Here is a 25,387-nt window from a genome sequence, read left to right as displayed (position 1 = left end):
ATTGAACAAAAAAAACCCAAAACAAATTATTTTGGTTTGTCATATGTCAGATTTCAGAGAGGAAATTTTATTTTTTTGCAGCAGGAGTCAGAAAAATTCACTTAAAAAAAAATTTGTTAATAGAAAACCTTGAGCTACAAATCTACTGCTGCAGCTCTGCAGAAAGCTGCTTGTTAACTCAGAGGAGGTTCTTGATTCTGTACCATAGTGAACAGATGAAGAAAAAGAACAGGTCAGAGGTGGGTACAGACACTCTCAATTAAGAAGAAAAAATTAAGCAAACAAACTATAGCAATGAACAGGCTAAGCATCAAAAAATGTAAACAGAACAAACAACTATAACACCAAACCCAGTCATTTATTGCCTCTCTACTACTTAAATAAAGCCTTCGGCAAGTATTAGGGATAAAGCAGTACATTTTCTCAATGCTAAAACTAGTAATCTCAGAGGAGACAAATTTAAGGTCCTGCAAGCCAGGCTGACAAGAATCAGCTAAACAGAGAAAAAGGTACTCTCACGTTAGGAGTCATATCAATACTAACTTTATCAAACTGAAGAGCAAATACTACTCTTTCCCAACAGGGCAAACATCTGACATGTAGGCTATTTTATGCCTTACATGAAGATAAAAGCCCGCCTCTATAAGACTTTTCTGCCATGCAGATAATGATTTTAGGGTTTGCCCACAGACGACAGTGCAGAAATCCCCAAGACAACCTGTATGAGTAAGACAACATGCTGTAATGCAGCTACATGTTATTCCTGCTCCTATATCACAGCTGTTGGCAAGATGCTGGGGCTGGAAACCTCAGTAAGAGCACCAAATGAGCTCTGCTAGATTGTTTCTAGACTCAAGCATACAGAAAGCTCAGGTCGTACCGTGCTGCAGCCTCCAGTGCGCTCAGTGGCAGTTAGCAACCTTAAAACAGCTGCTCTTGCCTTTGCCTTCATTGCTTCTCCCCTCAGAAGTTAATTCCATGGTTAAAAGTAAGAAACTTCAACTATCCCTGATGCAAGCAGTGTAACAACAGTACAGAAGTGGGGGAAAAAAAACAAAGCATGAAAAAAAGCAGAGTCTGAGAGTAACAGCACTGAAGGTCTGCTTGCTCAGTGTCGTGACTCCAGCAAAGTAGCCAAAAGCAGATATCCATGAATCATAAAACCATAGAATCATTTATGTTGGAAAGACCTTTAAGATCATCAAGTCTGAAAGAAGAATGAATGAAGCCTAAGGACAGAGCAGCCATGCATGATTCTCCTACTGGGTATGGATCCCAGTGCCTACCAGGCTTTTGTGGCTTGGGGTCTCTTAAATCAGATGTCCTCTCAATCTCAGTACCCTTTGGTGGATTACCTTTCACATAGCTCTTTGGTGTCCTCTAAGGTCATGTAAGCTTTTAGCAAATACCACCTTCACATCCACATCTTCTGGCAACGAATTCAATAGCTCAATTACATGCTGAGTGCAGAACCACCTCTTTTTATTTACTTTGAAACTGCTTCCTGCTAGCTTTACATCTGCTACATGCCAGTCTTGTACTGGCCAAGGCAGCAAGCATTTGATCTCCCTCTGACCCTTTGATCCATCGTTCAAGGCTCTAATTTGCAATACGGCAAAGGTCTGAACGCATCAAATGTGATCGTGCTGGTAGATGGGTGAACTGCAATAATCAGCAAAATCCCTCACAGAAGACAAACACAATTTGTGGAGTCATGATCTGCAATGCCAAGCACAGCTGAAATTCCTGGAATTTCTCGAGAGTCAGAAGGGAAAACCAAGAACTCTAATACAAGCCAAAAGCATGCTTCTGCTTAGTGTAATACTTTGACAAGCTGGATGTGGACACTGCTGAAGGACAGTAACAGGCTCATAGGATTAATTCCCACTGTTTTATATTGGGTTCTATTCCCAGGATAGAGACTGCATGACAACAAATACATCGGTGCTGCTCAGGCAAACAGAAATGTTAGAATATTCATACAGTATACTAAAATAAATAGCCGGACCCTAAGGACACAAAGGCCATTTATGCAAGTTCCTAAAAATTTTAACGCCAGTTAGTGCTGACCTACATCAAATCCATACCCTTTTTGCTGTTCGACCAGTGCGCCTTCCCTTTTTCTCCACAATATTTATTGCAACCAGTATGATAGACTTTGACTACATATACCTTAAAGCAGGAATTGTTGCTTCTTTGTGTGTTTAACAGCTACAAATGGAGTCTCATTAATGATTATGGCTCCTAGAAAACTACTAGGAAGCCTGTATTTAAAGTTTTGTTGCATTTATCTGTCAACAGAAATAGTTATATTTCCAAGACCAAAATTGTTTCTGTGGCTTGAAAATGGCAGATTCCGTAATTCAGTTATCTTCAAGACTGACTTTTGAGCTAGTATATAAATTAAGAATTACTGGTTTATTCCTCCTGAAGATCATTTTTCAGTTAGTTTCACTTTTGAAGTATAATAAATATACGTTAGCCACTTTGAAGAGGATGAAATCAAATGTGCATTTAGCAGCTTTATACAGTCCTGGGTTGTCATGTTAAGAACTCTGTGCCTTTAACAAAGAACTGCTGATTTTACCATATGCACTTCAGTGTTTATCAAAGTGCTTACACTGAATTTATTTTAAATAAATTTTAAACACATGTATTTTCACCACCTGAATTTTTTATGTTGCAACATCAAAAAAATGAAGCAAGTGTGATCTACAGACAGTTGAAGTGTTGTATATGTGTGTATGCAGTCAAATATGTACATTCACAACTGGCAACACTTTAATACTAGGTTCACACTACATTGTCTGCAGCAGCTCAGATAACTTACTCCTTTTAACCAAAGCCAAATCAGAAATGGTCCCAATGGTGCCTCTCCCTTCCTTAGAAGGCATTTGTACTACTCACTGGCAGGTTTACAGAAAAGAGATGACTAATACCTTGTCCAAACGCATGTTAAGTACTGAAGGCTGCTATTTGCTATAAACTTACATAAAAGGCTTCAAGAAATGACATTTGGATACAACAGTAGTTCAATTGCCTTACAGAAGGTTCAGGAATTGCAACCAGCAGGTTGCACAAAACACTCCCTGGCGAACCCCTGAAGAAAACGGTGCATCTGTAGTTTGTGTACAGAGCTGATACACTCACCTCACCGCCCCCCATCCCCCTGACACCAATACTATACTTTCAAAGCTACCTTCTCAGAGCTTAGGCAACATCATAATCCATTGCTGCCCCGGGAACTTTCATTTAATGCACTTCCAAAAGGACAGTATCCAATTACATTTGTTCCTACAGGTGAATGCATTTGTTTACCGTATCATTCTCAACAGACTACACAGGCTCAGGGCAGCAGCTTCTGGGGATTTTTATTGGGTGGGGGGAGAAGGTCGTACTTTAACTGGCACAAATGCTTGGTTTTCACAGCTTCTGTCACCACTGACAGCACTTACAAGTAGGTGCAAGCAAGGTCATAGGCAAACAGGAGCTACACACGCATATTTGGGTTTAAATCCAATGCTCATCATCATACAGGAACAAGGAGAGCCAATTCTCATTTCTCTTTTTCTTTAGCTGAGTGTGTAATTTGCTTCCCTCCTTTCACATTTAATATAAACCAGCCTTCAGGCACTAAACAACATTGGTTGAACCACTAAGCACTGTTTATCACAAGCACTAATCAAATAGGATTTCTGTACAGAAAAAGTGATCTAAAATGATAACATGCAAGAGGAGCTCAAAATTAGTTTAAGTAAACTGGTTTCACTTATGTCTTCATTCCCGAATATTTTGACCCTAACCATAGCATCATTCAAGATATTATGGATGCTAAAGGTTTACATGGACTCAACCAACAGGGATACTTCATAGAAGGAAAATCCATGAGGCCCTGTTAAACAAAACACCATCACACCTGGCTCTGGATCTCCCTGACCAGTGAATCACTAAAGGCTGGAAGAAGTATTCTGGGGAGGTATCACTATGCTTTCTGCATTGTTCTTACACTCTTCTCAAGGCATCTGCTATTGATTACCACTGAGGAAAGGATACCAGCCAGATTATCTTTGGTGGGACCCAGTATCATGTTGTCTGTCTCCAAATAATATCCAGTAGCAATGCTGGTACTATCTCACCTGTTGGGATGTTGTAAGCCACTTACCAAAAATAAATGTGATTAAAAATGTCATACATAATACTAATGATTTGTGACATAAGAAATTCTGAAGACTGACAACACCCTCCTAATGTAAAAATGTGGGGGAACTTTTAAAAGAATTAAATAATATTTAGAAATCCTTTGATTTATCTCATTTACTGCTTTTATTTACTTTCTAACTACAAATAAACCTTAAATATTTTTATTACAGAAATACCTAAAAGCAGTCATTAGGGCCTTGTTATGCTAAAATGCTACGTAAATACATGAAAGACATCATCTTTGCCTCAAAAGTACTTATTGTAGGCCAAGATAAAGTAGATTAACAGCAAAATGGAGCACTCAATCTGAATTACTTGTGAGGCAGCCTGGAAAAGGTCATCTGAGTTCTGTGATGATTTTGAGAAAAAAAGCACATAAACACAACTGATGGCTGAGAGCCCTCCTTTAAATGCTCCAGTGTAAACCAACTATCACCACTCAGAAACTGAATCCACAACCAGCTTGATTCCATCAAGTGGGTTTAGCACTCATCTTCTCAGCATATTTAAACAGCCCCCAGCATACAGTAATTCATTCTTCTGGCCGAAGCAAAAATACAAACAATTGAACATGTGACCACCTTACAGAATATTTGCGGAACAAGGAGACACCATGAGTGAAAAGCAGACAATTCAACCATTCCAATACAAACTGAAACAGAATAACCCCCCCCCTGGAAGCCAAGCAAAACTAAGGCTGCATCCCTGCAACTAAAGATCATCAGAGAAATGCAATATAAGTATCAAAATACTGATTCATTTTAACAGTTAAACCCTCAAGATCTGCTTTACATGAGACATCCCACAGCAGTGAGTCTCAGTTTTCAAGTGGCATAAAATACTAATCTCTAGAAAGCAGCCCTTCATAACGTTAAAACCACACCACAATTAACATATAATCAGAGCGAACAGGTTTTAACAAGTAACTGTGAAAAACTGCAAGCTATAAAACACACCTTGAATTCAGTAAGTCGTCAGACTACAACATTTCTAGCACCAGTCTTTTGACATGCTTAAGCCAGTGTAACAAAAAGCACCTCAATATTACGAAGAATTCCCTCCTAGAAAAAAACAACCCCCAAACCCTACTCCTAGCCAGACACAAAGTACACACTTTCAACAAGATCGAACACTGAAATGCAATTCAAATAAAAGTATTAGAAAAAACAGACATCTCCATGTTAAAGTGTTCAAAAAATTACGTTGAAGAAGACATTTTGAAAACCCACTAGCATTAGTCTTATGTTCAGGAATTGGTCTCTAAGCCAGGCCCATGAGACTCTTTCCAGTCCATCTGCTGTCTCTGCCACTCCCAAGTGCCAGCCCAGTCCCAGTACTGTTTAATCTGTGTGCATGAGAGGTAATCCTACTGACAAAACAGATTTACCTATATATTTTATATTAGATGTGTCTGGTTTCCAAGGTTCATGGGCCCTTACTAACAAACAGTTGCACTTATCTGTGCTAGTACATCAATGATATTTTTGTAACATCCCTTTAACAAAAGCAGAAAAGGGGATTTTTATTAAACATTACTTGACACTGTAAGATTCTCATGCTGTTGTGTACCTGTCCAGGAATTTCAGTAACATAAGCCCAAAGGATTTAGCAGAAGAGAAGGGAGCAGGCTAGGAACACAGAGCCTTGACAGTTCTGCTGGAGCTGCTGGGGAATTGTACTTGCACGTACCTATGTTAGAATAAGACTTCCTGGACTGCCTCCTTCAGAGGCTGTAAAGGAAGCCTGCACAGACTAGCTCAGACCTGAAATAAAATCTTTAGATTCTGAAGGCTGATATCCTATTTGATATAAGCATGTTGCCCTTTTCACAAAAAAATACCAAAGGGCAATACTTCTATTGACTACTACGAACTGTGTAAAAAAACCACTTTTACTATAGCAACGGCAGTTTGAGATGCACCCTTCAGAATTTTTACTGTACTTAAGACGTCGTTGGACTGACTAATATGTAACTGGCAGGTAATAACCAGTGAACTAGCCATTTTTCACTCTTTCGAAAGAACTTATAATTCTTTCACAAGAAAACTTTTTTCCATTAGAAAAACGGAATAAAGTACAGTACTAGAAGACTACTTTTCTGACTACTTAGTCTATGCAATTAAAATCAAATAACAAAACATTTGGAAATTTGCTACAAACTTTCCAATCAAGAGGAAAGAATTCAAACTAAAAAATACAATGAACTTAAAAAAAAACAGTTGAGAAATAAAAAAAATTAAATATTTAAAATAACATTCCAAGGAACATTACATTTCTAAAGCTTTCCCACATCATTTATTCCCTTTCTTTTACATAACAAATATTAATAATTTAAGCTTTTGGTTGCAGCAGAGAATCAGTTTATGAAATCATTTTTCAATTTTATGAAATTCTACTCTAGAAATGTAACAAAAAAAGACTCCTTACCAATTTCTTGATAAGTAAAACTGAAAAGCTGCAGTCATAATTAATTTTCGTAGTGTTTCAAAAAAAAGCATCCATACTTACCAGCACTGCTGCTTTCAGATTTTTCTTCCGGTTGGCTTTCTGGAAAAAAAAACAACCAAATGAATAAAAAAGGGAACATAACATTTCTGTATTGATTATTTGAAATTACATGTAAAAAGTGGATTGCAAAGAAAAGAAGATGATAAATTATGATAAAATCATAATCACTGGATTTGATTAATGTTTATAAATTTACCTTCTGAAGGTACCTTTAGTGCCCAAACTCACAACTTAAAATGAGTGCCCAAACTCACAACTTCCATTACACCTCTGAGCTCTGCAAGAATGAAGTTACACATCTGTACAAAATCAGTAGTACGATTATGCTTAAGCAACAAATAGTATCTATTTATCTCACTGGTCAGTCTAGACAAATGAATATTATTTTTATATATAAAAAAATATAATCAAGGTTCTGCAAAAGAATGCTCTTAATTGGTATTAGGTAATTTTTTTAACCTGATCAACCTCTCCTTTACCCTTTCTGCAGATCACACAAGAATTTATCTTTTCAATCTTTTCCCTTTCTGATCATTGGCCCTCAAACGATACTATAGCCCAACCTGTTAAGTACAAAAAATGCACATAATCAGAAATGTCTCCTGTTCCACAAAGCAGAGAATCAATGTATGAAGGAAAAACCTAGGCACAAGTGTTGCAAAGTGACTTGCCAAAAAATTATCATTTGGGTGAATGGTAGAGTCAGATTCAGAAACAGCTTTCTGCATGACATTCCAATCCCACATTTCAAGAAATGGCAGCCAGCGAATGTATTTTGGTAAACTGAGTTCTAACATCTACCAAGCCCTATGAAATTAATCCCCTACATAAAATTATCAACCTAAAATTTGACTTCTCCTCCTACATTTCTCCTTTTTACACATCTTCTAAGGTAAAGAATAAAAAGAACATTTTCATTCATCTGAAATACGGTTTAAAATGGTAATATTCATCCTTAGCTTTCAACTCAGACATGTCACAACTATCATTACGGGCTATTTATTTACAGATGAGAGTGAATTACTGCTTTAACTCAGATAATAATTTTTGAGTTCAGTTAGTTTGATCATTTTTGCCATTTACAGGCTGGGCATTAACTGAACTGAAAACCTGCAATATTTTACAAAACCTTTTTTCTTCCACTGATTCTTTCTAGTTTTCATGGCTGATAGCCCTGTTTTCTCATTGAGATGGCTGACAGCCTGAGAACTAATGCAAATGGAAAAAGCAGTATCTCACAGAGCCTTCTTTCTTTCCCAGTAGCTGTCATTAGTCTTAGCAGCTGAAAGCACGTGCTTCCTCAAGAGAAAATATCCATTATATGGCCTCTTCCCACCCGTGAGTACTCACAAAGTGAGTTAAAATTCCGCCAACTTTCAGATATACATGCAGGATAGCCTGTTTGCAGGAAAACATGTATTTTCTCATTGACATCATATTTTCTGTGTTATTTAGCACATTTACAGCACAATGTTATTACCCAACCAGTACCCTAACTCAGTTGTAACTTAATTAAGGAAACATTCAGTACACACACACAAAAGAGGACACAATGAAGGACACACAAGTGTACTAAGATGTCAACTGCTGCCTGGACTGAGATGTAAGAAGCAGCTGGATTTAAAGCAGTTTCTTTTTAACTGTTTCAGTGAAAGACTAGCTACCTAGCCAAAACTACTGCATAACACATCAAGCATTTCTGATTCAAAGAACAATAACGTGTATCATGTCTATAGGTGGAGTGTGTGTGTTTGCTTATATGTATCAACAGAATTTGCCCTCAACAGCAGAGACAAAAAACCAGACAAAATTCAAGCCTTGCAAAAAAGTGGTGGGTTTTTTCCTCATTATTAGACAATTTGGATTTGTTATGACTAGGTCACAAGTCTCTGCTTTAAAAATCTTCTCAGAACTAATATCATAAAGAAGGTAAAAGAAGTTATACTATGTCTATTCAATATATTTTATTGATGCAGACTACAGCTGCTCAGCCTCCTCCACAACATGCAAGATTAACAGATAAATATCAATAGGTTGGGGTTGGTTGGTTGTTTTTTTGTGGTTGTTTTTTTATTGGGGGTGGTGGTGGTGGTGCAGGTTTTTTTACACATACATCAGTAAGACTGAAAAAACCAAATTTTAAGTCAATGAGGAAGGCAGAAATCCAATTCTATTCCCATCACATTGAACCCATTCTAACATACCTTGTATTTTGTGCATTGTATTCTCAATTGCTAAATTTGTACAGACATTAACAGTCTATAGTTTTGATAACAAAAATGAAAATTAGGAGCCTACCCGTGCCAGCCAGCTGAACCCACTTTACAGTAATTTCTTTAGTCTCGCAACACTCGTAAGAAGTAAATAAATACAATTTCCATTTTTTAGAGGTGGAGAAGAGAGATGATGTAAGAAGTCACAGTTGTTTTCTAAATGGACCGTAAGTCACAATAATACTGACCCATCAAAATGCTGTCTGTAATTAGACTAACTTGAGTCACATATTCTGCTTTTATGATCACGGGTTGCATCTTATTTATGATCCTCAAAAATATTTGAAAATTTGCATAAATGCCAGGGACCTGAAAGGCTGCTGCTGCTTCTATTTCTTTTGATCGTGAGGCTGCTGATAGGTTTTCCTCTTCTGCTAACAGTCCATAAAAGACTGAAGTACATAGAGGAACAAAGTAGCATTAAGACCCCAAACCATTTTGGAGACAGAAATGCATGGCAGATTGAATAGAAATAATTGGAAAGTACTGTTAAAGTAGACAGGTATACATCAAAACTCCTCAGCAGGCAGAGCTAAGATGGCAGAATGATGAGGGAGTGCATTTAATTCCTAAAAAAGAGTCTGATGAGAAATTTGAGAAGTCAAACATTAATCTAATAGGATTAGTAGTAGTAATAGAAGGCATCAAGATTCTGAGCACTGCATATTTTATTGGAAATAATTAAATGTAATTAAAGAAGTAACTGATTTAATGATGGGAAGAAACATCTTTCCAGGATTTTTATTAGTCTTTCTTCCATTCACATTTCTTTAAATGTCTGGATAGATCTGGTATTTCAAAATACACAAAATACAGAATACAAACCTCTGAATATTCATTTTCACTGGAATACAATTGTGCATTGTACATTAAACAGTAGGTGTGATTCATGTACAAACTCAGAAAAGGTCCTTTCATATATGAAAAGCTGTATAAAGGAAAAAAAAACAACTCAAAACAAAGGGAGAATATTCAAGGAGTGTGGGAATAAAGGAGCTGTTCTAAGGTATATAAGCAGTTACGTGTATTATTGAACAAGAACACAAAAAAATCTGAAATTCATGAATTGAGATTCTGAAAGAAGAGAAGATTCAGGAAACTGGAGAAGAACGCAGTGTTAACAGCCAGCAGTCTTCTGTGAAGCACAAAACAGTGAAACAATCCATGCATGAACGCTGCTGAGAAACAAAGTTCTGGCAGTCATTCTGTCAATGGAATTCTCTAAACACTTTTTACTTTCAGCAAGATGGAACAAGCATGAAAGAATTTAAAGTCACTAAAACAGGCATTAAGGCAATCCCACTTATGAAGGGGGAGTTGTGAAGATACACTTAAAATTTCAATAAAATGAGTCATCTCATCCTACTTTACAGAAATAACTTGTAATTTATTTGTGCCGGCAGTGTAAAACCTTCCTCTCCACCCATCAGTCCCTTTACAGTTAGGGATGCAATTGCCTGCCAAGGTCTGTGTTTTCCCAATTCACATTAGTAGCACATTTGTCCAAGAACTAGCTCAGTAAGAAACTTTTATCGTTATCTGTAACATAGCTCCAATTTTTATTTATATTCAGGGACAGCAATCCTAAACTACCTGCTGGCAAAAAATTAAGCAACAGTCAATTAAAGCAGTAAGGGAATTAATTTATAATTGCAATCAGAAAATTTTGCTGTTAAATGTTTAACAAAAGCATGTTCCCATTCCTTCAACCAAGAAAGAAACTGTCAAATTACAGCACATCTTTATGTCAGGGTGTCTGTCAGTAGGAAGCTCAGAAAAAACCAATTTTAACCAAATATACCTTATGTCATGCCATGACTTGCACCTAGATAGTTCTTAGCTATACATGCATAAGAAAAATTAATTTTGTTCAATACAACAAATGGAAATATAAGCAAAATGCTCTCCTTTCCTCCCGCCCAAAAAATTACAGCTATGATAGCTGATGACAAAGATAAAATAAAGTGACTGGAAGCACAAATAGCATTGTTGCATAGCAACTGTTGATGTACATATGGTGATGTTTATGGAACAGAATGTAGTTCATATTTAATGCAGAAATAATACTGAAACCAGCCTAGACAGCAAGACCTACACAGCAAGAGACAACTGTACTTCAGATCCCTCTGCAGTCATCACAGAAGCCACAGCTTTGCTAAACTGATATTCAGGAACACCACCACAGGTCTTGCCCAGCAATGAAGACAAAGCAATATCTCACATGTGCAAATTCCCTTGCAAAGGAAGTAGGGAGATATTTTGCAACTACTATTTTTGGAGTGCATTGTACTACTCTGTAATATTCATTAGAGCTGTTGTAAAATACAGAAAAAGAAACAGGAGAAACCCCAGTTAGTCTAAACAGAAAGTGCACCAAGTGTGAAAGCCAGCACAGCCAGATTTTTAATAGTATCTGGGTTGGGATCCACTTTATCCAGCTTCATAGTAGCTCAGACCTAGTGTGCAAACTACAGAAGGCCAAGAAACTGCAATTTATTAGACTCTGGACGTAACAAATGGCACCTCAGAAGAGCCTACTGCTGTGGATTAACAATACTGTCCCCAATATGGGACCACCAGAGATGCAGAGGTTTACAATGTAAGAACTAAAGTACTTCTTCCAATTCAACAGGTATTAGAAACAAGTTCAGTTAAAACAAAAACCACACAAAATCCAATTCAGAAATCTAGAAATTACATCATGCAGAAAATATTAAATTACTTGTCAAATCTGATCTCTTTTGCTTGTTTTAAGTGACCTGCCAAGTCAATGTGAAGTGCAGAATTATCCAGAACATGTAAACTCCCTGCAGCATCTTTCAAGATTACAAAATATTTCAGAAGCAGTTTTGTCATCCCTCATTTTCTGAAAGACCATCTCTCTACAACATAAGGATCCCAGGATTAGAAGACAGCACACGGAATAGATCTTAGGGCTTTTAACGTGCTCAAAAAAACCAGAAAAATAAACCCCCAAACCCACAATCAAAAAAACTCCCCACCCTTTACAAAAGAAACCCAACTGGTTTATGCCATTTGCTCCATTTTAGGTAAGTTCAGTCCTCAAGAAGGGTACTGACTGACATCAATAGTGCATGAAGCACTTTTTTATCTGTATTTCATTTCCATAATTCCTCAAATGCATCCTTCCAGATTCCACATTAGCAACGCCAGCTGCAGTTCCATACCAGCTTAATCTTTGGCCCATAGCTCAAATTGGCATATTGATTCTGTTACATGGTGCACTTCACAAAAGAAAAAGGAACGAGATCACATTTTCACAAAAATATGCTAATTATAATTTGAAGACAAATACTGGTCTGTGAACATAAGAATAAATGAATTTCAGTTTCCTATGACTATCTCATACTGCAGATTGACTGATGTGCAAAGATGTAAGTTTTTATTGAGTCTTTTTTCATGGTTGATATAATTACAGCATTTTTTCCTATGTGGACTTCCTGGTATCAAATAGGGTAGCAGTCTTTCTTTCGGCTGGGATATCCACATAGTTTTGTCCCATGCTTCAGACACCTATTGTCATGCTAGCCATAATTCACTATGAAATTTGTTGAAATTGGCCATAAAGCTCAAAACATACTGGCAATACACATATAAACACAAGAGTGCGGCTGCAGGAACATGGTGTCTGTATGAAATCTGACTGGAATTTGGAATGTATGTGTCACATTCATCTTTACAACCAAAAAAAGTCATACTAGAAAAGCACATTAAAGTTTATTTTTGATTGTACTGCCAACGCCAGCTTTAACACAACAGCAACACATTTTAGCCGTTTTGCATTTAAGCAAGTTTCATGAAAACTCACTGACTGCATGCTATGCTTCCTGATCTCAAACAAAAACAATTTTGACAGGGTCTATGCTTATTCAGTGCTTCAAGTATTTCTCATTTCACTAACTACCCTTTGCTCCCGATTAATATAACAACTTCTACTCAAGCAATCCATGGTCCTTGAATAGCATTTTCTAGTTGCTAAGAAATGCAAAATTTTTAATTTATTAAATAATAATTGGACAGGTTCTAAGTACCTAAAGGTTTTTAGACACAGGCATTAGAGACAGTAAAACAGAAATAAACAGGCATCTTCCAGCCATCCCATTCTAATGACTTTCATTCTAACTGATGACAAATACTCCACATTTAAGTTAAGCATCTGCACTTGCTGCAACTCAAGTTACCGTTAAGAGGTTTTTGAAGCAGTATTTTGTATCATAAGGTGTCTTGGGAAGCAAAATCCCATGGGATTTGCATCATGTAAAAGTCACTGAATGTATACTCTAAACACATCTTCACACCTAAAATCTCTCTCTTCTGTCAAGCATTCTGAGGTACGGGCACAGAGAAATGAAGAAGGATCAGGTACTACTAAAACGCTTGCAACATTCTTGAAAATTTGTTCCCTTTCCACATTTGTAAGCTATGAATTATAAGCCAGTATTTTTAAAGTGTTGCAAGTCACACACAGAACAATACAATTTTTTTAAAGTGAAAAACCAGTAACACAATTACATTACTTTCAGATAAAGGGACAACAAATGCAAAGTGCCTAAGTTGTAGTGTAAAAGCTTGTATTTGTAACACAACTGAGAGAGCCAAGCTCCTTGTACCGTAATATCTCAAAGCTCAGCCATTAAATCTTTAAAACAGATTTTAAGAAGGAGGTGGTCAAACTTACTAAGTATTCTAAGTCTGTCCTGTGAGTTATGATTCTCCCTCCTTATTTGGTAAAGCATCACACGGCCATCACAGCAATTACTTGCCAGCCTATGAACATCAAAAAATCAGAAGCTCGTCACACTGTAGTTTCTGCCCAACAAAAGGCAGAAGTATTAAAAAAAAAAATTACTATTATTTGTCTTCTGGGGACACCAAAACTTAAATGCCTGAAACAGATAACCTGCACACAAAGAGGTACACTCTGCAGACACCTTCCTTCTGTCTCTTAACATCCAGAACATGATCATGTAATTTCAGTAGAAAAACCTTATAGCACATAGGAGTTACATGCAAGGCAGTCTGCTGAACTTACCATACAGTGTAACGCTACGATGTCCCTTAAGCTTAACATGTGATTTGGGACATATGATCTTGAATATCCTAATCACTCATAGAGCTACTGAGCTGAACTTAAGGCAGGCCAAACAGCTGGAATCCAGTGAGAAAAATGATAACCCAACTGCTGCACTGTTTGGTATCATGACCTTATTAAGCTTTAATACACTTAAACCATATATGTACTTCAATGTGGTGAACAGATGTGTTCATTGATAAAATGGATCTGTTCAACTGGACAGAGGAAGAATCAGCATCCTTGTAAAACTATATTCACAGCAGACACCAATTCAAGGAGGACAAAAAAGTATTAGTTGATCCCAAAAGTGCACGGAAACTTAAAAACATTTTTTCCAGTGAAAAACCTAAAGGGGAATAGACAATGTACTGCACTCCACACTCTCCCTGTTCTCTTCAGCAGACTCACAGCTGAAACATACATGAAAGCCCTATGTGCAGAACTTAGATTAGTTGCTAAATCATATAAGGAGAGACAGAAACAAAAAAAGTACAACAGCGTATGCAGATAACAACACAACAGAGCCAAAATCTGACTTCTGGGTCTTATGGCCTTTACAGAATGCAGTTTATTGAAATCATGTATATTGGAATCATAACAAATAACTTCAATTCTAACTTACCTACTGAACTTTCTGTGAACACTGTTAGGGTCTGTCCTCCCACACTTTGCAAAAGAAATGGATGTTCCCTTGGTGCACTGACTGAAGTAGGTTTTCCTCCAATATCATTGATGCTTGCAAGCTCTTCATTCAAAGTAAATGACACCTAACAGTCACAATTACCACAGTGTTACTAAACAGACTCAATTGCACAGCTTTGAGAGTTATGGGGAAAACAAGAGAGGAAACACAAGCAGTATAGCAAATTTCCAATTCAAAAACATAAAGAGCGGGATAAAAGTCTTACTATATTGATCTCCTGTTGAAATGCAGAATTCAAAGCTTTCATTTACTTACTAAAATTTACTCATCTTTTAAAAAATTGTAAATTACTTCCTCCTGAAGTCACGAGAACAATTGGATTATACTTATTAAAATGTAAGGCATAATAAGTTTTCAGACATTGCTCAGCAGGAGTGCTTTAAAATGTTTCACACAGCCAGCTGAATTCCAGGAAAAGTGCTAATATACTACAAGTGTTATTAGCCCAGGAACTCCTGAATTTTATGCAGCCCAAGAGAGGTTCAAATACAGCTCCTTGGCTATTTTTACATGGTGTACCCAATACAGGAGCTGAAGAGGGACTAGGGGGACTGGGGTAACCAGAATCCCCAGCCACAGGACACAGCAAGAAACCTGAAGAGGGACATTTCAGACCAGCAGTACATGCTTTTCCTGTGCATCCTGCTTAGCCTCATTCTGCCATGCAGCAACAGGGCCCCCAGGAAGGCACACATACTCGTTGGGTTCCTTACTGCTTGGTTTTACATGGTCTGCAAAATGAACTTTGTGGGTCTCATCAATATCAAGATTTTGGTGTGAGGGTCACAAAATTAGGGAGGTATTCAAACCTCCAGCAGAACTCTCTCCACTTATCTTAAAAGGATTTTGGCCAGATTATCAAATGGCAAATGCAGCTTGTTTCCTTCCCATTTTTTTGTCCAGCTTCTTCCTATTCAGTGGTACTTGAAGTAATTCTAACTAATACAACTTCCCTTATCTCCTGAAAAAGATACAGGAAGTTACTATCACGCACTGAGGCTGCTAATAAAAGAAGTTACCTTTGCATGCAGAACCTTCAAGTTGCTTTATATTTAGTAGGACCAAATTCCAAATATAAGACAGAATACTTTCTGAAATTGCAACCCTTCATCTCCAACTTCTTTCACTTTATCATCATCCTCCTTAGTCCTCAGACAGCCTTTTGCACTAATACATCTCAAAATGTTTAGAAAAAGTCGCTACTATGACTGCTGCTTACAGATGGGTAAACAAACCTAGGGAACAAAGAGACCTGATGAAAGTCCCACAGTAAATCTATGGGCAGAATTATGAACAGAATTCTCTCCTCCCGATTTTGTGGTACAATCCTTATTACAGGTGTAACAAAAAAAAATGTGACATTAGAAACTAGTTCTAAACAAGTTCTAAACAATTTTTAGAATTCAAAATATAACACATTCACAGCCTTTGTATTTAGTAATTACTTACTTCTGTTCTTCCTTGATTTCTGCAAAAGAAAATATTTAATGTTTTAGTTTTCATAATCTAATTCCACAAGTTTAGCTTTCCTGATAAAAACCCACACTCAAATCCTAGTTTTATTACTCATCTTCACTCCTGAGCTGCTCAAATTTGTTATGCTGATGCCCAAGAATGGGAAAAGTGTCAGCAGTTGAGAACAGAAGCAGCAAAATAGCACATGTAAGTTATAGAGCATTCTCTAGTTAGATGTGCATATTACTTGGGTTTAAGAAATCAAACATCATATAATGGGATACAACCACTGTCTAGAGTAATTTCATAAAATTTATATTCATAATTACTATACAAGCAAGTACCATTCAGGTATCAGAGAAATATGCAGTGTTTGCAAGAAACAGTATTATGCATTATAAGAGGTGCAACATAACCTATTTTACTGCTGGTAACTTCTTCTAAAAAATGCAGTCAATAAAGGTACAGTAAAGGCTTACTTGGCAATCCTTAGTTTTCCCACTTCACCTCTTCCTGAAGCTTTATTCCACTGTTGCGACAAGTATTTGGGGACCTAAGACAAGACAGATTTCAAGAAAAGTAGATTTTAAAATTCTTAAAATGCTTTTACCCTACCTCTTCAGAATACAGTATGACCTAAATATAGTAGACAATATTGAATCACAGAATTGTTTGGGTTGAAGAGACCTTTAAAGGCCATCTAGTGCACCCCCCCTGCAATAACCGTGGACATCTACTTGATCAGGTTGCTCAGAGAAACACCCAGCCTGACCTTGAGTGTTTCCATTGATGGGGCATCCACAACTTCTCTGTGCAACCTGTACCAATGTCTCACCACCACCCTCACTGCAGAATTGTTTCCCTTATAGCTAGTCTGAATCTACCCCCCTTTAGTTTAAAACCATTACCCCTTGTCCTACTGGTACAAGCCCTACTAAAAAGTTTGTCCCTGTCTTTCTTATAAACTCCCTTTAAGTATTGAAAGGCCACAATAAGGTCTCCCCAGAGCCTTCTCTTCTGTGGGCTGAACAACCCCAACTCTCTCAGCCTTTCCTTATAGGAGATGTGTTCCACCTCTCTGAATATTTTTGTGACCCTCCTCTGGACCCACTCTAACAGGTCTATGGGTTTCCTGTGCTGAGGACCTCAGGGCTAGAGTCAGTACTCCAGGTGGGGTCTCATGAGTGCAGAGTAGAAGGGAAAATCACCTCCCTCATCCTGCTGGCCACGCTTCTTTTGATGCCGCCCAGGATATGGCTGGCCTTCTGGGCTGCAAGCACACATTGCTAGCTCACATCCAGGTTTTCATCCACCAGTACCCCCAAGTCCTTCTCTGCAGGGCTGCTCTCAATCCCTTCAACCCCTAGCCTGTATTGATAGCAGGAGTTGCCCTGACCCAGGTGCAGGATGTTGCACTTGGCCTTGTTGAACCTCATGAGGTTCACAAGGGCCCACTTCTCAAGCTGTTATATATATATTTTGTTAGGGAGAGCAAAGAGAATAATGTAGCATAAAAATAAAGCCAGTGTAGAGTTCCAAATGCAGGAAAAATATTCCAATACCTTAAATACTATTATCCACTCATGAAAGGCAGAAAAAGATCAGCATCATGTTCTTAAACTAAGGAGTCCCAATAATTTTATCAGGTAAAACTAGAATTTTAAATATTCATTAGAAATTGTCATCTCTCTGGGGAAAAAAAACAGCAACCAAACCACTACAATGATGAGAAGTTAGGCAATTACAACTCTGAGACTAAAAGGTGCTGTGAAGGGAAGGCTTAAGAGTTTGGGAACTTCAGACATGCTGAGCAGCAAACCACAGTCCCACTCCCACCAGATGTCCATTTCTCCAACAGCAGAACTATGCTAGGCAGATCTGTCTCAAGTCACTCATCCCCACCCCACCACACTATCAGGAAAAGCCTTTGTGCAGCTGGTCAATATACAGAAAGAGCAAACTGAGATGGCTGGGAGGTGTGGGGGACTTCTATGTTTTAGCTGTACTGATTTTGTATTTAGTAGGTGGAACATCCAAACTAGCTCCCCAATGCATTTCCCCAAACAGCTACACAAAACAGAGGTCAGTGCAGGGACAGGAACAAGCAGCCGCGCTTAACGTGATACATCCAAGGAATAAAAGCTGCTCCACTGATGCTGACTCACCTACACACAATCTCCTTGAGTTACAAAGGTTTTGGCATCTGCAGCATCAGGTGATGTGAGCTCATGAAGGACAGTAATGCGCCTACATAATCAACCAACAACGTGGAAGCTGGCTTTCAAAGCAGACCCATTTTTCCTCTTTTCCCATCAATGCGGTGTGAGCTGAAATCACAAGCTGCCTCTCCGGTCTCTGGCCAAAAAAGTACCAGCTCACTATGAGGTAACCTAGACCCCAACAGCTGGCACTTCCACAGCCAGCTTCAACGCCTTGCTGCTGCCACTGTGCCACACACCCACAGTCCTCAGACTCCCAGATGTGTCCCAGACCTGAAGAAACATGCACGCCTGTGTGCAGCAGTGACGGCACTTCTTTTTTCTGGAGACAGTAATGCCAGGAGAATGTACCCAGTGCTCAGCAGAGATATCCTGGGTTTCCTTAAAGACCAGGCAAGGTTAAAGATGACAAACAACATTTATTCTGTGAAATCTTAAGGTTGATTAAATGTTTGTTTTGATATATGGTGCTATCACTGACAAACACCTATAAATCTGAACAGTTCTATGACTGCACAGTTCCCCAGGACTTCAAAAGGTGGCCTGAGCTAGTGGCTGTCACTGCTCTGCCCCAGAGAGGATCTTCCAGCTCAGCCCCTATGTTCATGCATCCAACCTTGGTGAGGCACTTGAAACTTCTCAGTTTAGCCCCAGAGGAATGAGGAACTGCTCTACCTCCACCACATGGCATCAGTTCTAGCCATATCCACCTTTCCTTGCCAGAAGCCATCTCAATCAGTTATAAGCGCAGAGTGCAATGTTTCACATAGCATTGCAGATCACAGGTTTTTGTCGCCACCATTCAACAATTATGACTGCCTTTTCAATTACGGCTTTTTATAAAGACAGAACATGATACATTAGTACATCAAATGTGAGATTGGAGCAATTTCCCCCCTACACACAAGTTATTAGATGCAGAAGTACTGTGGCACATCAAGAGATGGAATACAGACCTGAGGCAGTAAGGACAACCTCACATCTGACTATTCAAATCTAATTGTTAAGATGTTCATTGAGGGAATTACAGATTTATTTCAAAAGGAAATAGCTGAAAACAGTCTAACAGAAGCCACTACTTCCTATAAAACCCTTTCTTTCCAATAAGGATGCAGCAGTTGCTGGGAGAACACCATCTTAAAGACCTACAGTAGTCTCAGTGTCTAACAAAACAGCGACCTGTTAAAGGAAAAATCATTTACTGTTCCAACACCATGTAAAAACAAGCATTCCGATACAGGAATTTTATATCTTTTTCCCTCATGTGCTCATGACACATCAGGACAAATCTACATTCTTTAATTTTGCAGCAATGTTCTTTACTGGTACGGCAGAGTTTATTCTGGCTCACACAGTCCACAGCTACTGAAAACATCTGTGCCCACATAGAAAAGTGGTGTGAGACACAGTCAGTGAGAAAGAGAAATGTACTCAGCTATGTCTGTGGCATTTTCTGTTTCAAGCTGCAAAAAGGCACTTGGTAGTTTGATTTTTGTCTTGCATAGAATAAAACTAAGCCAAGTTTCACTGTGCAGCTGAAGTTGCGAAGAGCCTGTTCCGTGAACTTGCTGACAAACAGCAACCTCTTAGCTTCCTAAAGCTCAAATGAATTTAACACTAATCATGCATTTATCTGGTCTTCAAAAAAATCCAGAAAACATCTTGGTACTGATGCTTAGCACTTTCCTTTGGTCTCACAGCACCCCTGTGAGAAGCACTGTGAAATAGCCAGATGTCCTCCAAATGCTCAACCAAACTAAATGTCAGTCCAGGTTTCCATAAAGTCCTAACGCTGGGTCAAAAACGTCACACGCACAACAGAAAGCCACGAACTGGCACAATCTATTGAGATACACATTTTTTTCCACAGTTTTCAAATGGTAATTTTCTACAGCGGATTTCATGTCAAATCAGATACCATATTCTTTCTAAAGCCAAAATAAATGCTATGACATGTGCCCCAGCTGACTTAATGGAAATATTTTTATCTGCTCGCACCTAATCTGTATCTAATTGATATTGCCAGGTAATGAAGTAGACACACATTCAGTATAAGTGGGCAAGGAGTGAAGGACTCATGTTGTTAAAATCACTGACTTGCTATATAATATAATCAGACAGGGAATTTATTCAGATTAAGAGACTGCAGATCAATCACATTTCTTTCAGCTGTACGGGAAACAGTCTCAAAGAGTGCAATTAATCATCTTTCTGCTGGCCTATCTACAGTCAAGGGCCATGTAGAGAAAGAAAGAGAGTTATGAAGGACTGTGATCAAAGGACTACTTTTAGCTACACACAGATATTTCAGTATAAACCAGATGGTACTCCCAAAACCATGTGCTAAACTCTGTAGCTCCATGCTGAAGGTGTAAACAATCACAGGAAAGAAAAAATAAGGTCTTACACACTGTAGACATTTTAATTTGCCACTTTCTATTAACTTTAGCATAATAAAAGTTTAACTTACGGAGAACACATCAGTTTTCAAACACTTTACACTCCTTGAAAGGATGTACAGAAAACAAGAGCAACCTGCTTTTACAGAGCAGAAAGCATTTTCAAAGATCCCACAGCAGGATTTTGAAAAGTACATACCCACAGAAAGGCTGGCGTATGGACAGTCATACTCTGTCTGCCACACTGAAAGGCTACTGAAAGTTTTCGAGGCAAGTGGCCTTTATTCTGGGATTTGTAGGCAAGAACACTCTTCTCTTGAAAAAAACATTACAATTTAATCATGAGAAGAAATCTGACATACTGAATAGCACCACTTCAAGACCTCTTCAGACTGCTGTTTTCTTCCTGCTATTCACATCAGACACCCATGCCCCAGTACGCGAGACACCCTGCATGTAGTGTAGGGCACAAGGGCCCCTGCTCCATGCATCTTTCAGCTTATTCTCAGCGTCCTGTCTACCTTTAAAACAAAACACACAAGCAGCCTCAACCGGTAATAAACTACTTCCAACCTTCTGTGTGAAATTAAATAAGCTCTTTCTCTATACAGCAATCTGTATGCAGTATGTACACCAGAAACTGAGTAAGGCTGATGGCAGGTTCTATGTTTTCATTTTCCTTTGAACATACAAAAAGAAATTATACAAAGATACCATCTTCCTAAATATAGATCAATGCAGCAGGTTAAAACCAACAAACTACCACACAGGAAACAAGAAATTGACAATTCCAATGGCTAACATTAAACGGGCTTCACTTTACAAGTGCATAACCAAGAGTTCTTACATTTCCCTATCTCAGCTTTCACTGAAAACGCACAAAAAATTATTCCAGTTGCTTTCTGGGTTTGTACTAAAGTGACTCACTCAATTTCTGGTGCCTCCTCTTACTGCTCATACTTCTAAAATACCCATCACTACATTATTTTTATTGCCTGTTAAATGGTCTCTCCGGAATACTTCCTGTGCTAGCATAATACATGCTAAAAGGAAATTAAATATACCTTCTTTTTTTTTTTTTAATTCCAGCAGAACTGATTGCTCTGTCCCTAAGAGGAAGAATAAATTCAGCTTCATTACCCTAGCTAGTGAAGATAGAAAGTACAGGTGCTATACACTGTCATGCCTGAGTCTGCTGAAGGTCCTAGTGACAAGGATGGCTGTTTCCAAGCTCAGGTCCCAAGGAATTCAAAAGATAAAATCCTGCACATCCCCTGCTACGGTCTATCAGTGTTAACAACCATGTAATATTTTTTATTAACATACAAGAAGACAGACAAATCAGAAGTTCAGACCACATGCATGAAGGTTTACATTAATACTTAATTGGAAGAGTAATATTGAAGCCTTCCTTTTAGTCCAGTTTTCTCATTAAATCTGTGCTCAGAGTGGCATCAACTGTAAGCATAGATGTGCCTGAAAATTCCTGGCTTGCTTCAAGAAACACCAAACTACATCAGACTAAAGGACAAGCAAGTTCAGTGTCCCATCTCCAAATGCAGCCAACAGGGATACTTCAGGAAGAACAGGAGAACATAAGAAGAAAAGGTATTTCCCCAGCATGCTCTTCTAATTTCTAGGATCTTCCACTCAGCAGTCTTGGGGTAAGGAAGCATACTCATTTTTGATCTCTCAATTCTATTTTCTTGCCTGAATTTGTCTAATGGCTTCCTGAGCTTCTGCAAAGTTTTGACATTCACAAACTCCTATTGCAACAAGTTCCAAAATTTAACTACATATTGTGCAAAATGGTACCTGCTTTGCTTGCTTTGAGCCCCAGAGGAATTCATTTGACACACCCCTAATACTCATGTTCCAACTGACTCTTTCACGATTCACCTTCGCCTATTCACTTCTTCCTTCTTCACCTGTGACATTCCTGATTACTTCAGACTCCTGTAAGATTTCCAAATCAATCACCTTAACAGTCTGAAAGGCAACAATGTCTTCAAGAGTCCCCTCCACAGCCACCATTCCTTGTTCCCCAGATCATCCCTGGTGCTCTCCTCTGTACTGTTTCTAGATCCACCGTATACTTTCCACAATGGGGAGAATGAGACCAGAACTACATACAGTATTCAGGGTACCGGGAATATGATGGCACAATAATGTTTTCTCTTTTGTTCTATCTTTTGTAATCATGTCCAATGTTGAATCTTCTCATTTGACATGACATTCTTATAGCTATCCACATCTACTGAAAACCTAACCTCCTTCTGAATCACAATCAGCAGAGACCCAATCCCCATGTATGTGTAATTAGCAGTTTTTCTCTACGCACATCTGATTTGATTTCTCAACTGTGAATTTCATCTACAATTTTATCATCCTGCCACTCAGTGTATCATGATATACTTTTCCAGCTTTCTGCTGTCAGCTTTCATTTTTACTGTCCTAGATAAGCTATTATGATTAGAGCACTATGCAGCGTTCGTTACAGTTTCACGAAACCAGACATTTGGGTGTCAGTACAAAAAGAGGAAGCCAGATGCAGCGACCTCCTCACAACCAGAAATTCTGCACAACAAAGCAATGATATGCCCCCACCACTTTCAAGGGCCACAATGAGATTTTCTGGTAGTTGAAGTACTACGGTGTCACACTCCCTCACCACCCAGGACCAGCATTTGGATACTACCCTGCCCTCACCGGTTCTCACAAGCTGATGGTCTGAGCCTGTTCCCTTCATCCCCAAAGGAGGAAGAGGCAACCATTTCTCCCCAGACAGAACAAATGTCTGGGTCTAGAAAAACGAGGGCACATCCACATGGGACTAGAAGGGGGCCAGGGCACATATTCTCCCCGCTGGCTGTGAGTGTCCTCTTCCCGGAGCCAATGCTTGCTGTTGCCAGCAGAAGTAGCCAAGGCACGTTTATAGAAAGCCCCTCCCCAGAACAGAGCCGGTGGGCATGCAGCGGTGGGCTAGTTAGCAGCAGCAGCAGACGGAGAGCATGGCCATGCCCCAAACTGGTGCTTGGGTTTGATCTGGTGGCCTTTGTATCTTTTCATAGCACGTTCACTATAGCTATAGTTCTCTAGCACCAAAATGAGCTGTTGCGACACAAGCGTTTATTTTCCTTTATTTTTAACCAGGATGTGAACTGGGGAGCACTCAAAACTTTCTCCAGCTCTCAGAGTTCTGGGAAAACAAAAGCGCCGGTACCACCGCGGCTGTTAGCCCTAACAGAGCAGGAGCCAAGGGCAGCTCCAGCCACCCGGCCTCCCCGCGGTGTCTCGGTCACCACGGACGCCCTGCCCGCCCAGCCCCGGCGCCCAGGCGAAGGGACGGGGGGCACCGGCTGCCCGGTGACACCAGGCAAGCCTGACGTGGGCAGCCCCGGCCCCCCCGCCGCGGCCCGGGCCCCCCCGCGCCCCAGGCACGGCCCCGTTCCGCGCCGCCGCCCGGCCTCTACCGCGGGGCCCGGCCGGCCGCCAGCCCGGCACTGCGGAGCGGGGACGGGAGGGGGGCCCAGCCCCCACAGGCCGCACCGGGCCGGGCCCGGGGGCGCGCCGGCGGCTCCTCACCTTCACCAGCCACATGCCCGTGTTCTGCTTGGCACCGGTGAGGTCCAGCTCGCCCTTCTCGCTCATGGCGGGGCAGGCGGCCGGGCACAGGCGGAGGACGGCGCGAGCGGGCGGCGCACGCGGGCAGCTCTTCCGTCTCCCGCGGCCGGCGGACCCGCCCGGCAACGCACAGCCGGCAGACGGCGGCCCGCGGCGGACAAACCTCCGCTGACGGAGCACGGCGGGGGAGGGGCGAGACGGCGGGCCCCGCTACGTTTGGGCCGCAGGTTCGAGTCTCCGCCCCGCCTCCGCCGCGGGCAAGGGGGAGCCGTGTGACTTGGCGGCCACGAAAGCTTATTTTCACCCTGTACGGGAAGGGTTACCGCGGCGGGATGCTGGGCAACGGCAGCAGCGTGCCAAATGATCGAGAGAAACTGAGAGGGGCAGCCTGGAGGGAGGAGACACCCCCACGACGATGCTTCCCCCTGTGGGCGCGGGGGGTGGGCTCCGGGGAGAGAGGTCGGAGCAGCACGGTATGCCCCAACAGTCAGAAAAAAAGAGCAGGTCAGTCGTTTACCGTGGATAGAAAGGGAAGGATTAGGCTTAGCTTTCTGCAAAGGGAATTCAGGGTGAGGTGCTAGAACAGGCTGTCCGATAGTGGGATGCTGTCTCCAACGCTGGAAATGTCTTAAGTCGGGAGAGAGGAAGCATCTGCCAGTTCTGCTTTGAGACGGGGCTGTTGGGCATAGATAACCTCTCTGTGTCTCTGTTTTATGGCTCTGTCCCTATTGCTGGCAAAGTTTTCCTAATGCCTGGACTGTCTCCCTTGTGGCAGTTTAAGCTCATTATTTCTCTTCTACCCGCTGTGGACATGGAAAGTGTTTTGTTGCTTTCATCTCTGCAGTTTTACTTTATCCCTTCATTGAGGTGTATCCCTTTGGTTTGCCTCCCCTTATACTAAACAGCCTTGT

General features: G+C 40.1%; 1 protein-coding gene across 1 annotated transcript in view; it reads right to left on the bottom strand.

The window, feature by feature from the left end:
- GTF2F2 (general transcription factor IIF subunit 2) overlaps positions 1-24,607 on the bottom strand; it is an 87,585-nt gene extending 62,978 nt beyond the window's left edge. The window contains exons 1-5 of the mRNA XM_055801791.1: positions 24,438-24,607; positions 16,714-16,787; positions 16,229-16,247; positions 14,699-14,843; positions 6,709-6,747 (exon numbers count right to left, since the gene is read on the bottom strand). Coding sequence (XP_055657766.1) covers positions 6,709-6,747; positions 14,699-14,843; positions 16,229-16,247; positions 16,714-16,787; positions 24,438-24,503 — 343 coding nt within the window. The 5' untranslated portion in view covers positions 24,504-24,607. The remainder of the gene's footprint in view (positions 1-6,708; positions 6,748-14,698; positions 14,844-16,228; positions 16,248-16,713; positions 16,788-24,437) is intronic.
- Between the last annotated feature and the right edge of the window lie 780 nt (positions 24,608-25,387).

The sequence above is a fragment of the Falco peregrinus genome, chromosome 4, assembly GCF_023634155.1.
Source record: "Falco peregrinus isolate bFalPer1 chromosome 4, bFalPer1.pri, whole genome shotgun sequence".
Lineage (NCBI taxonomy): Eukaryota > Metazoa > Chordata > Aves > Falconiformes > Falconidae > Falco > Falco peregrinus.
The sequence above is the reverse complement of the archived record's forward strand: the minus strand, read 5'-3'. Positions and strand labels throughout refer to the sequence as shown.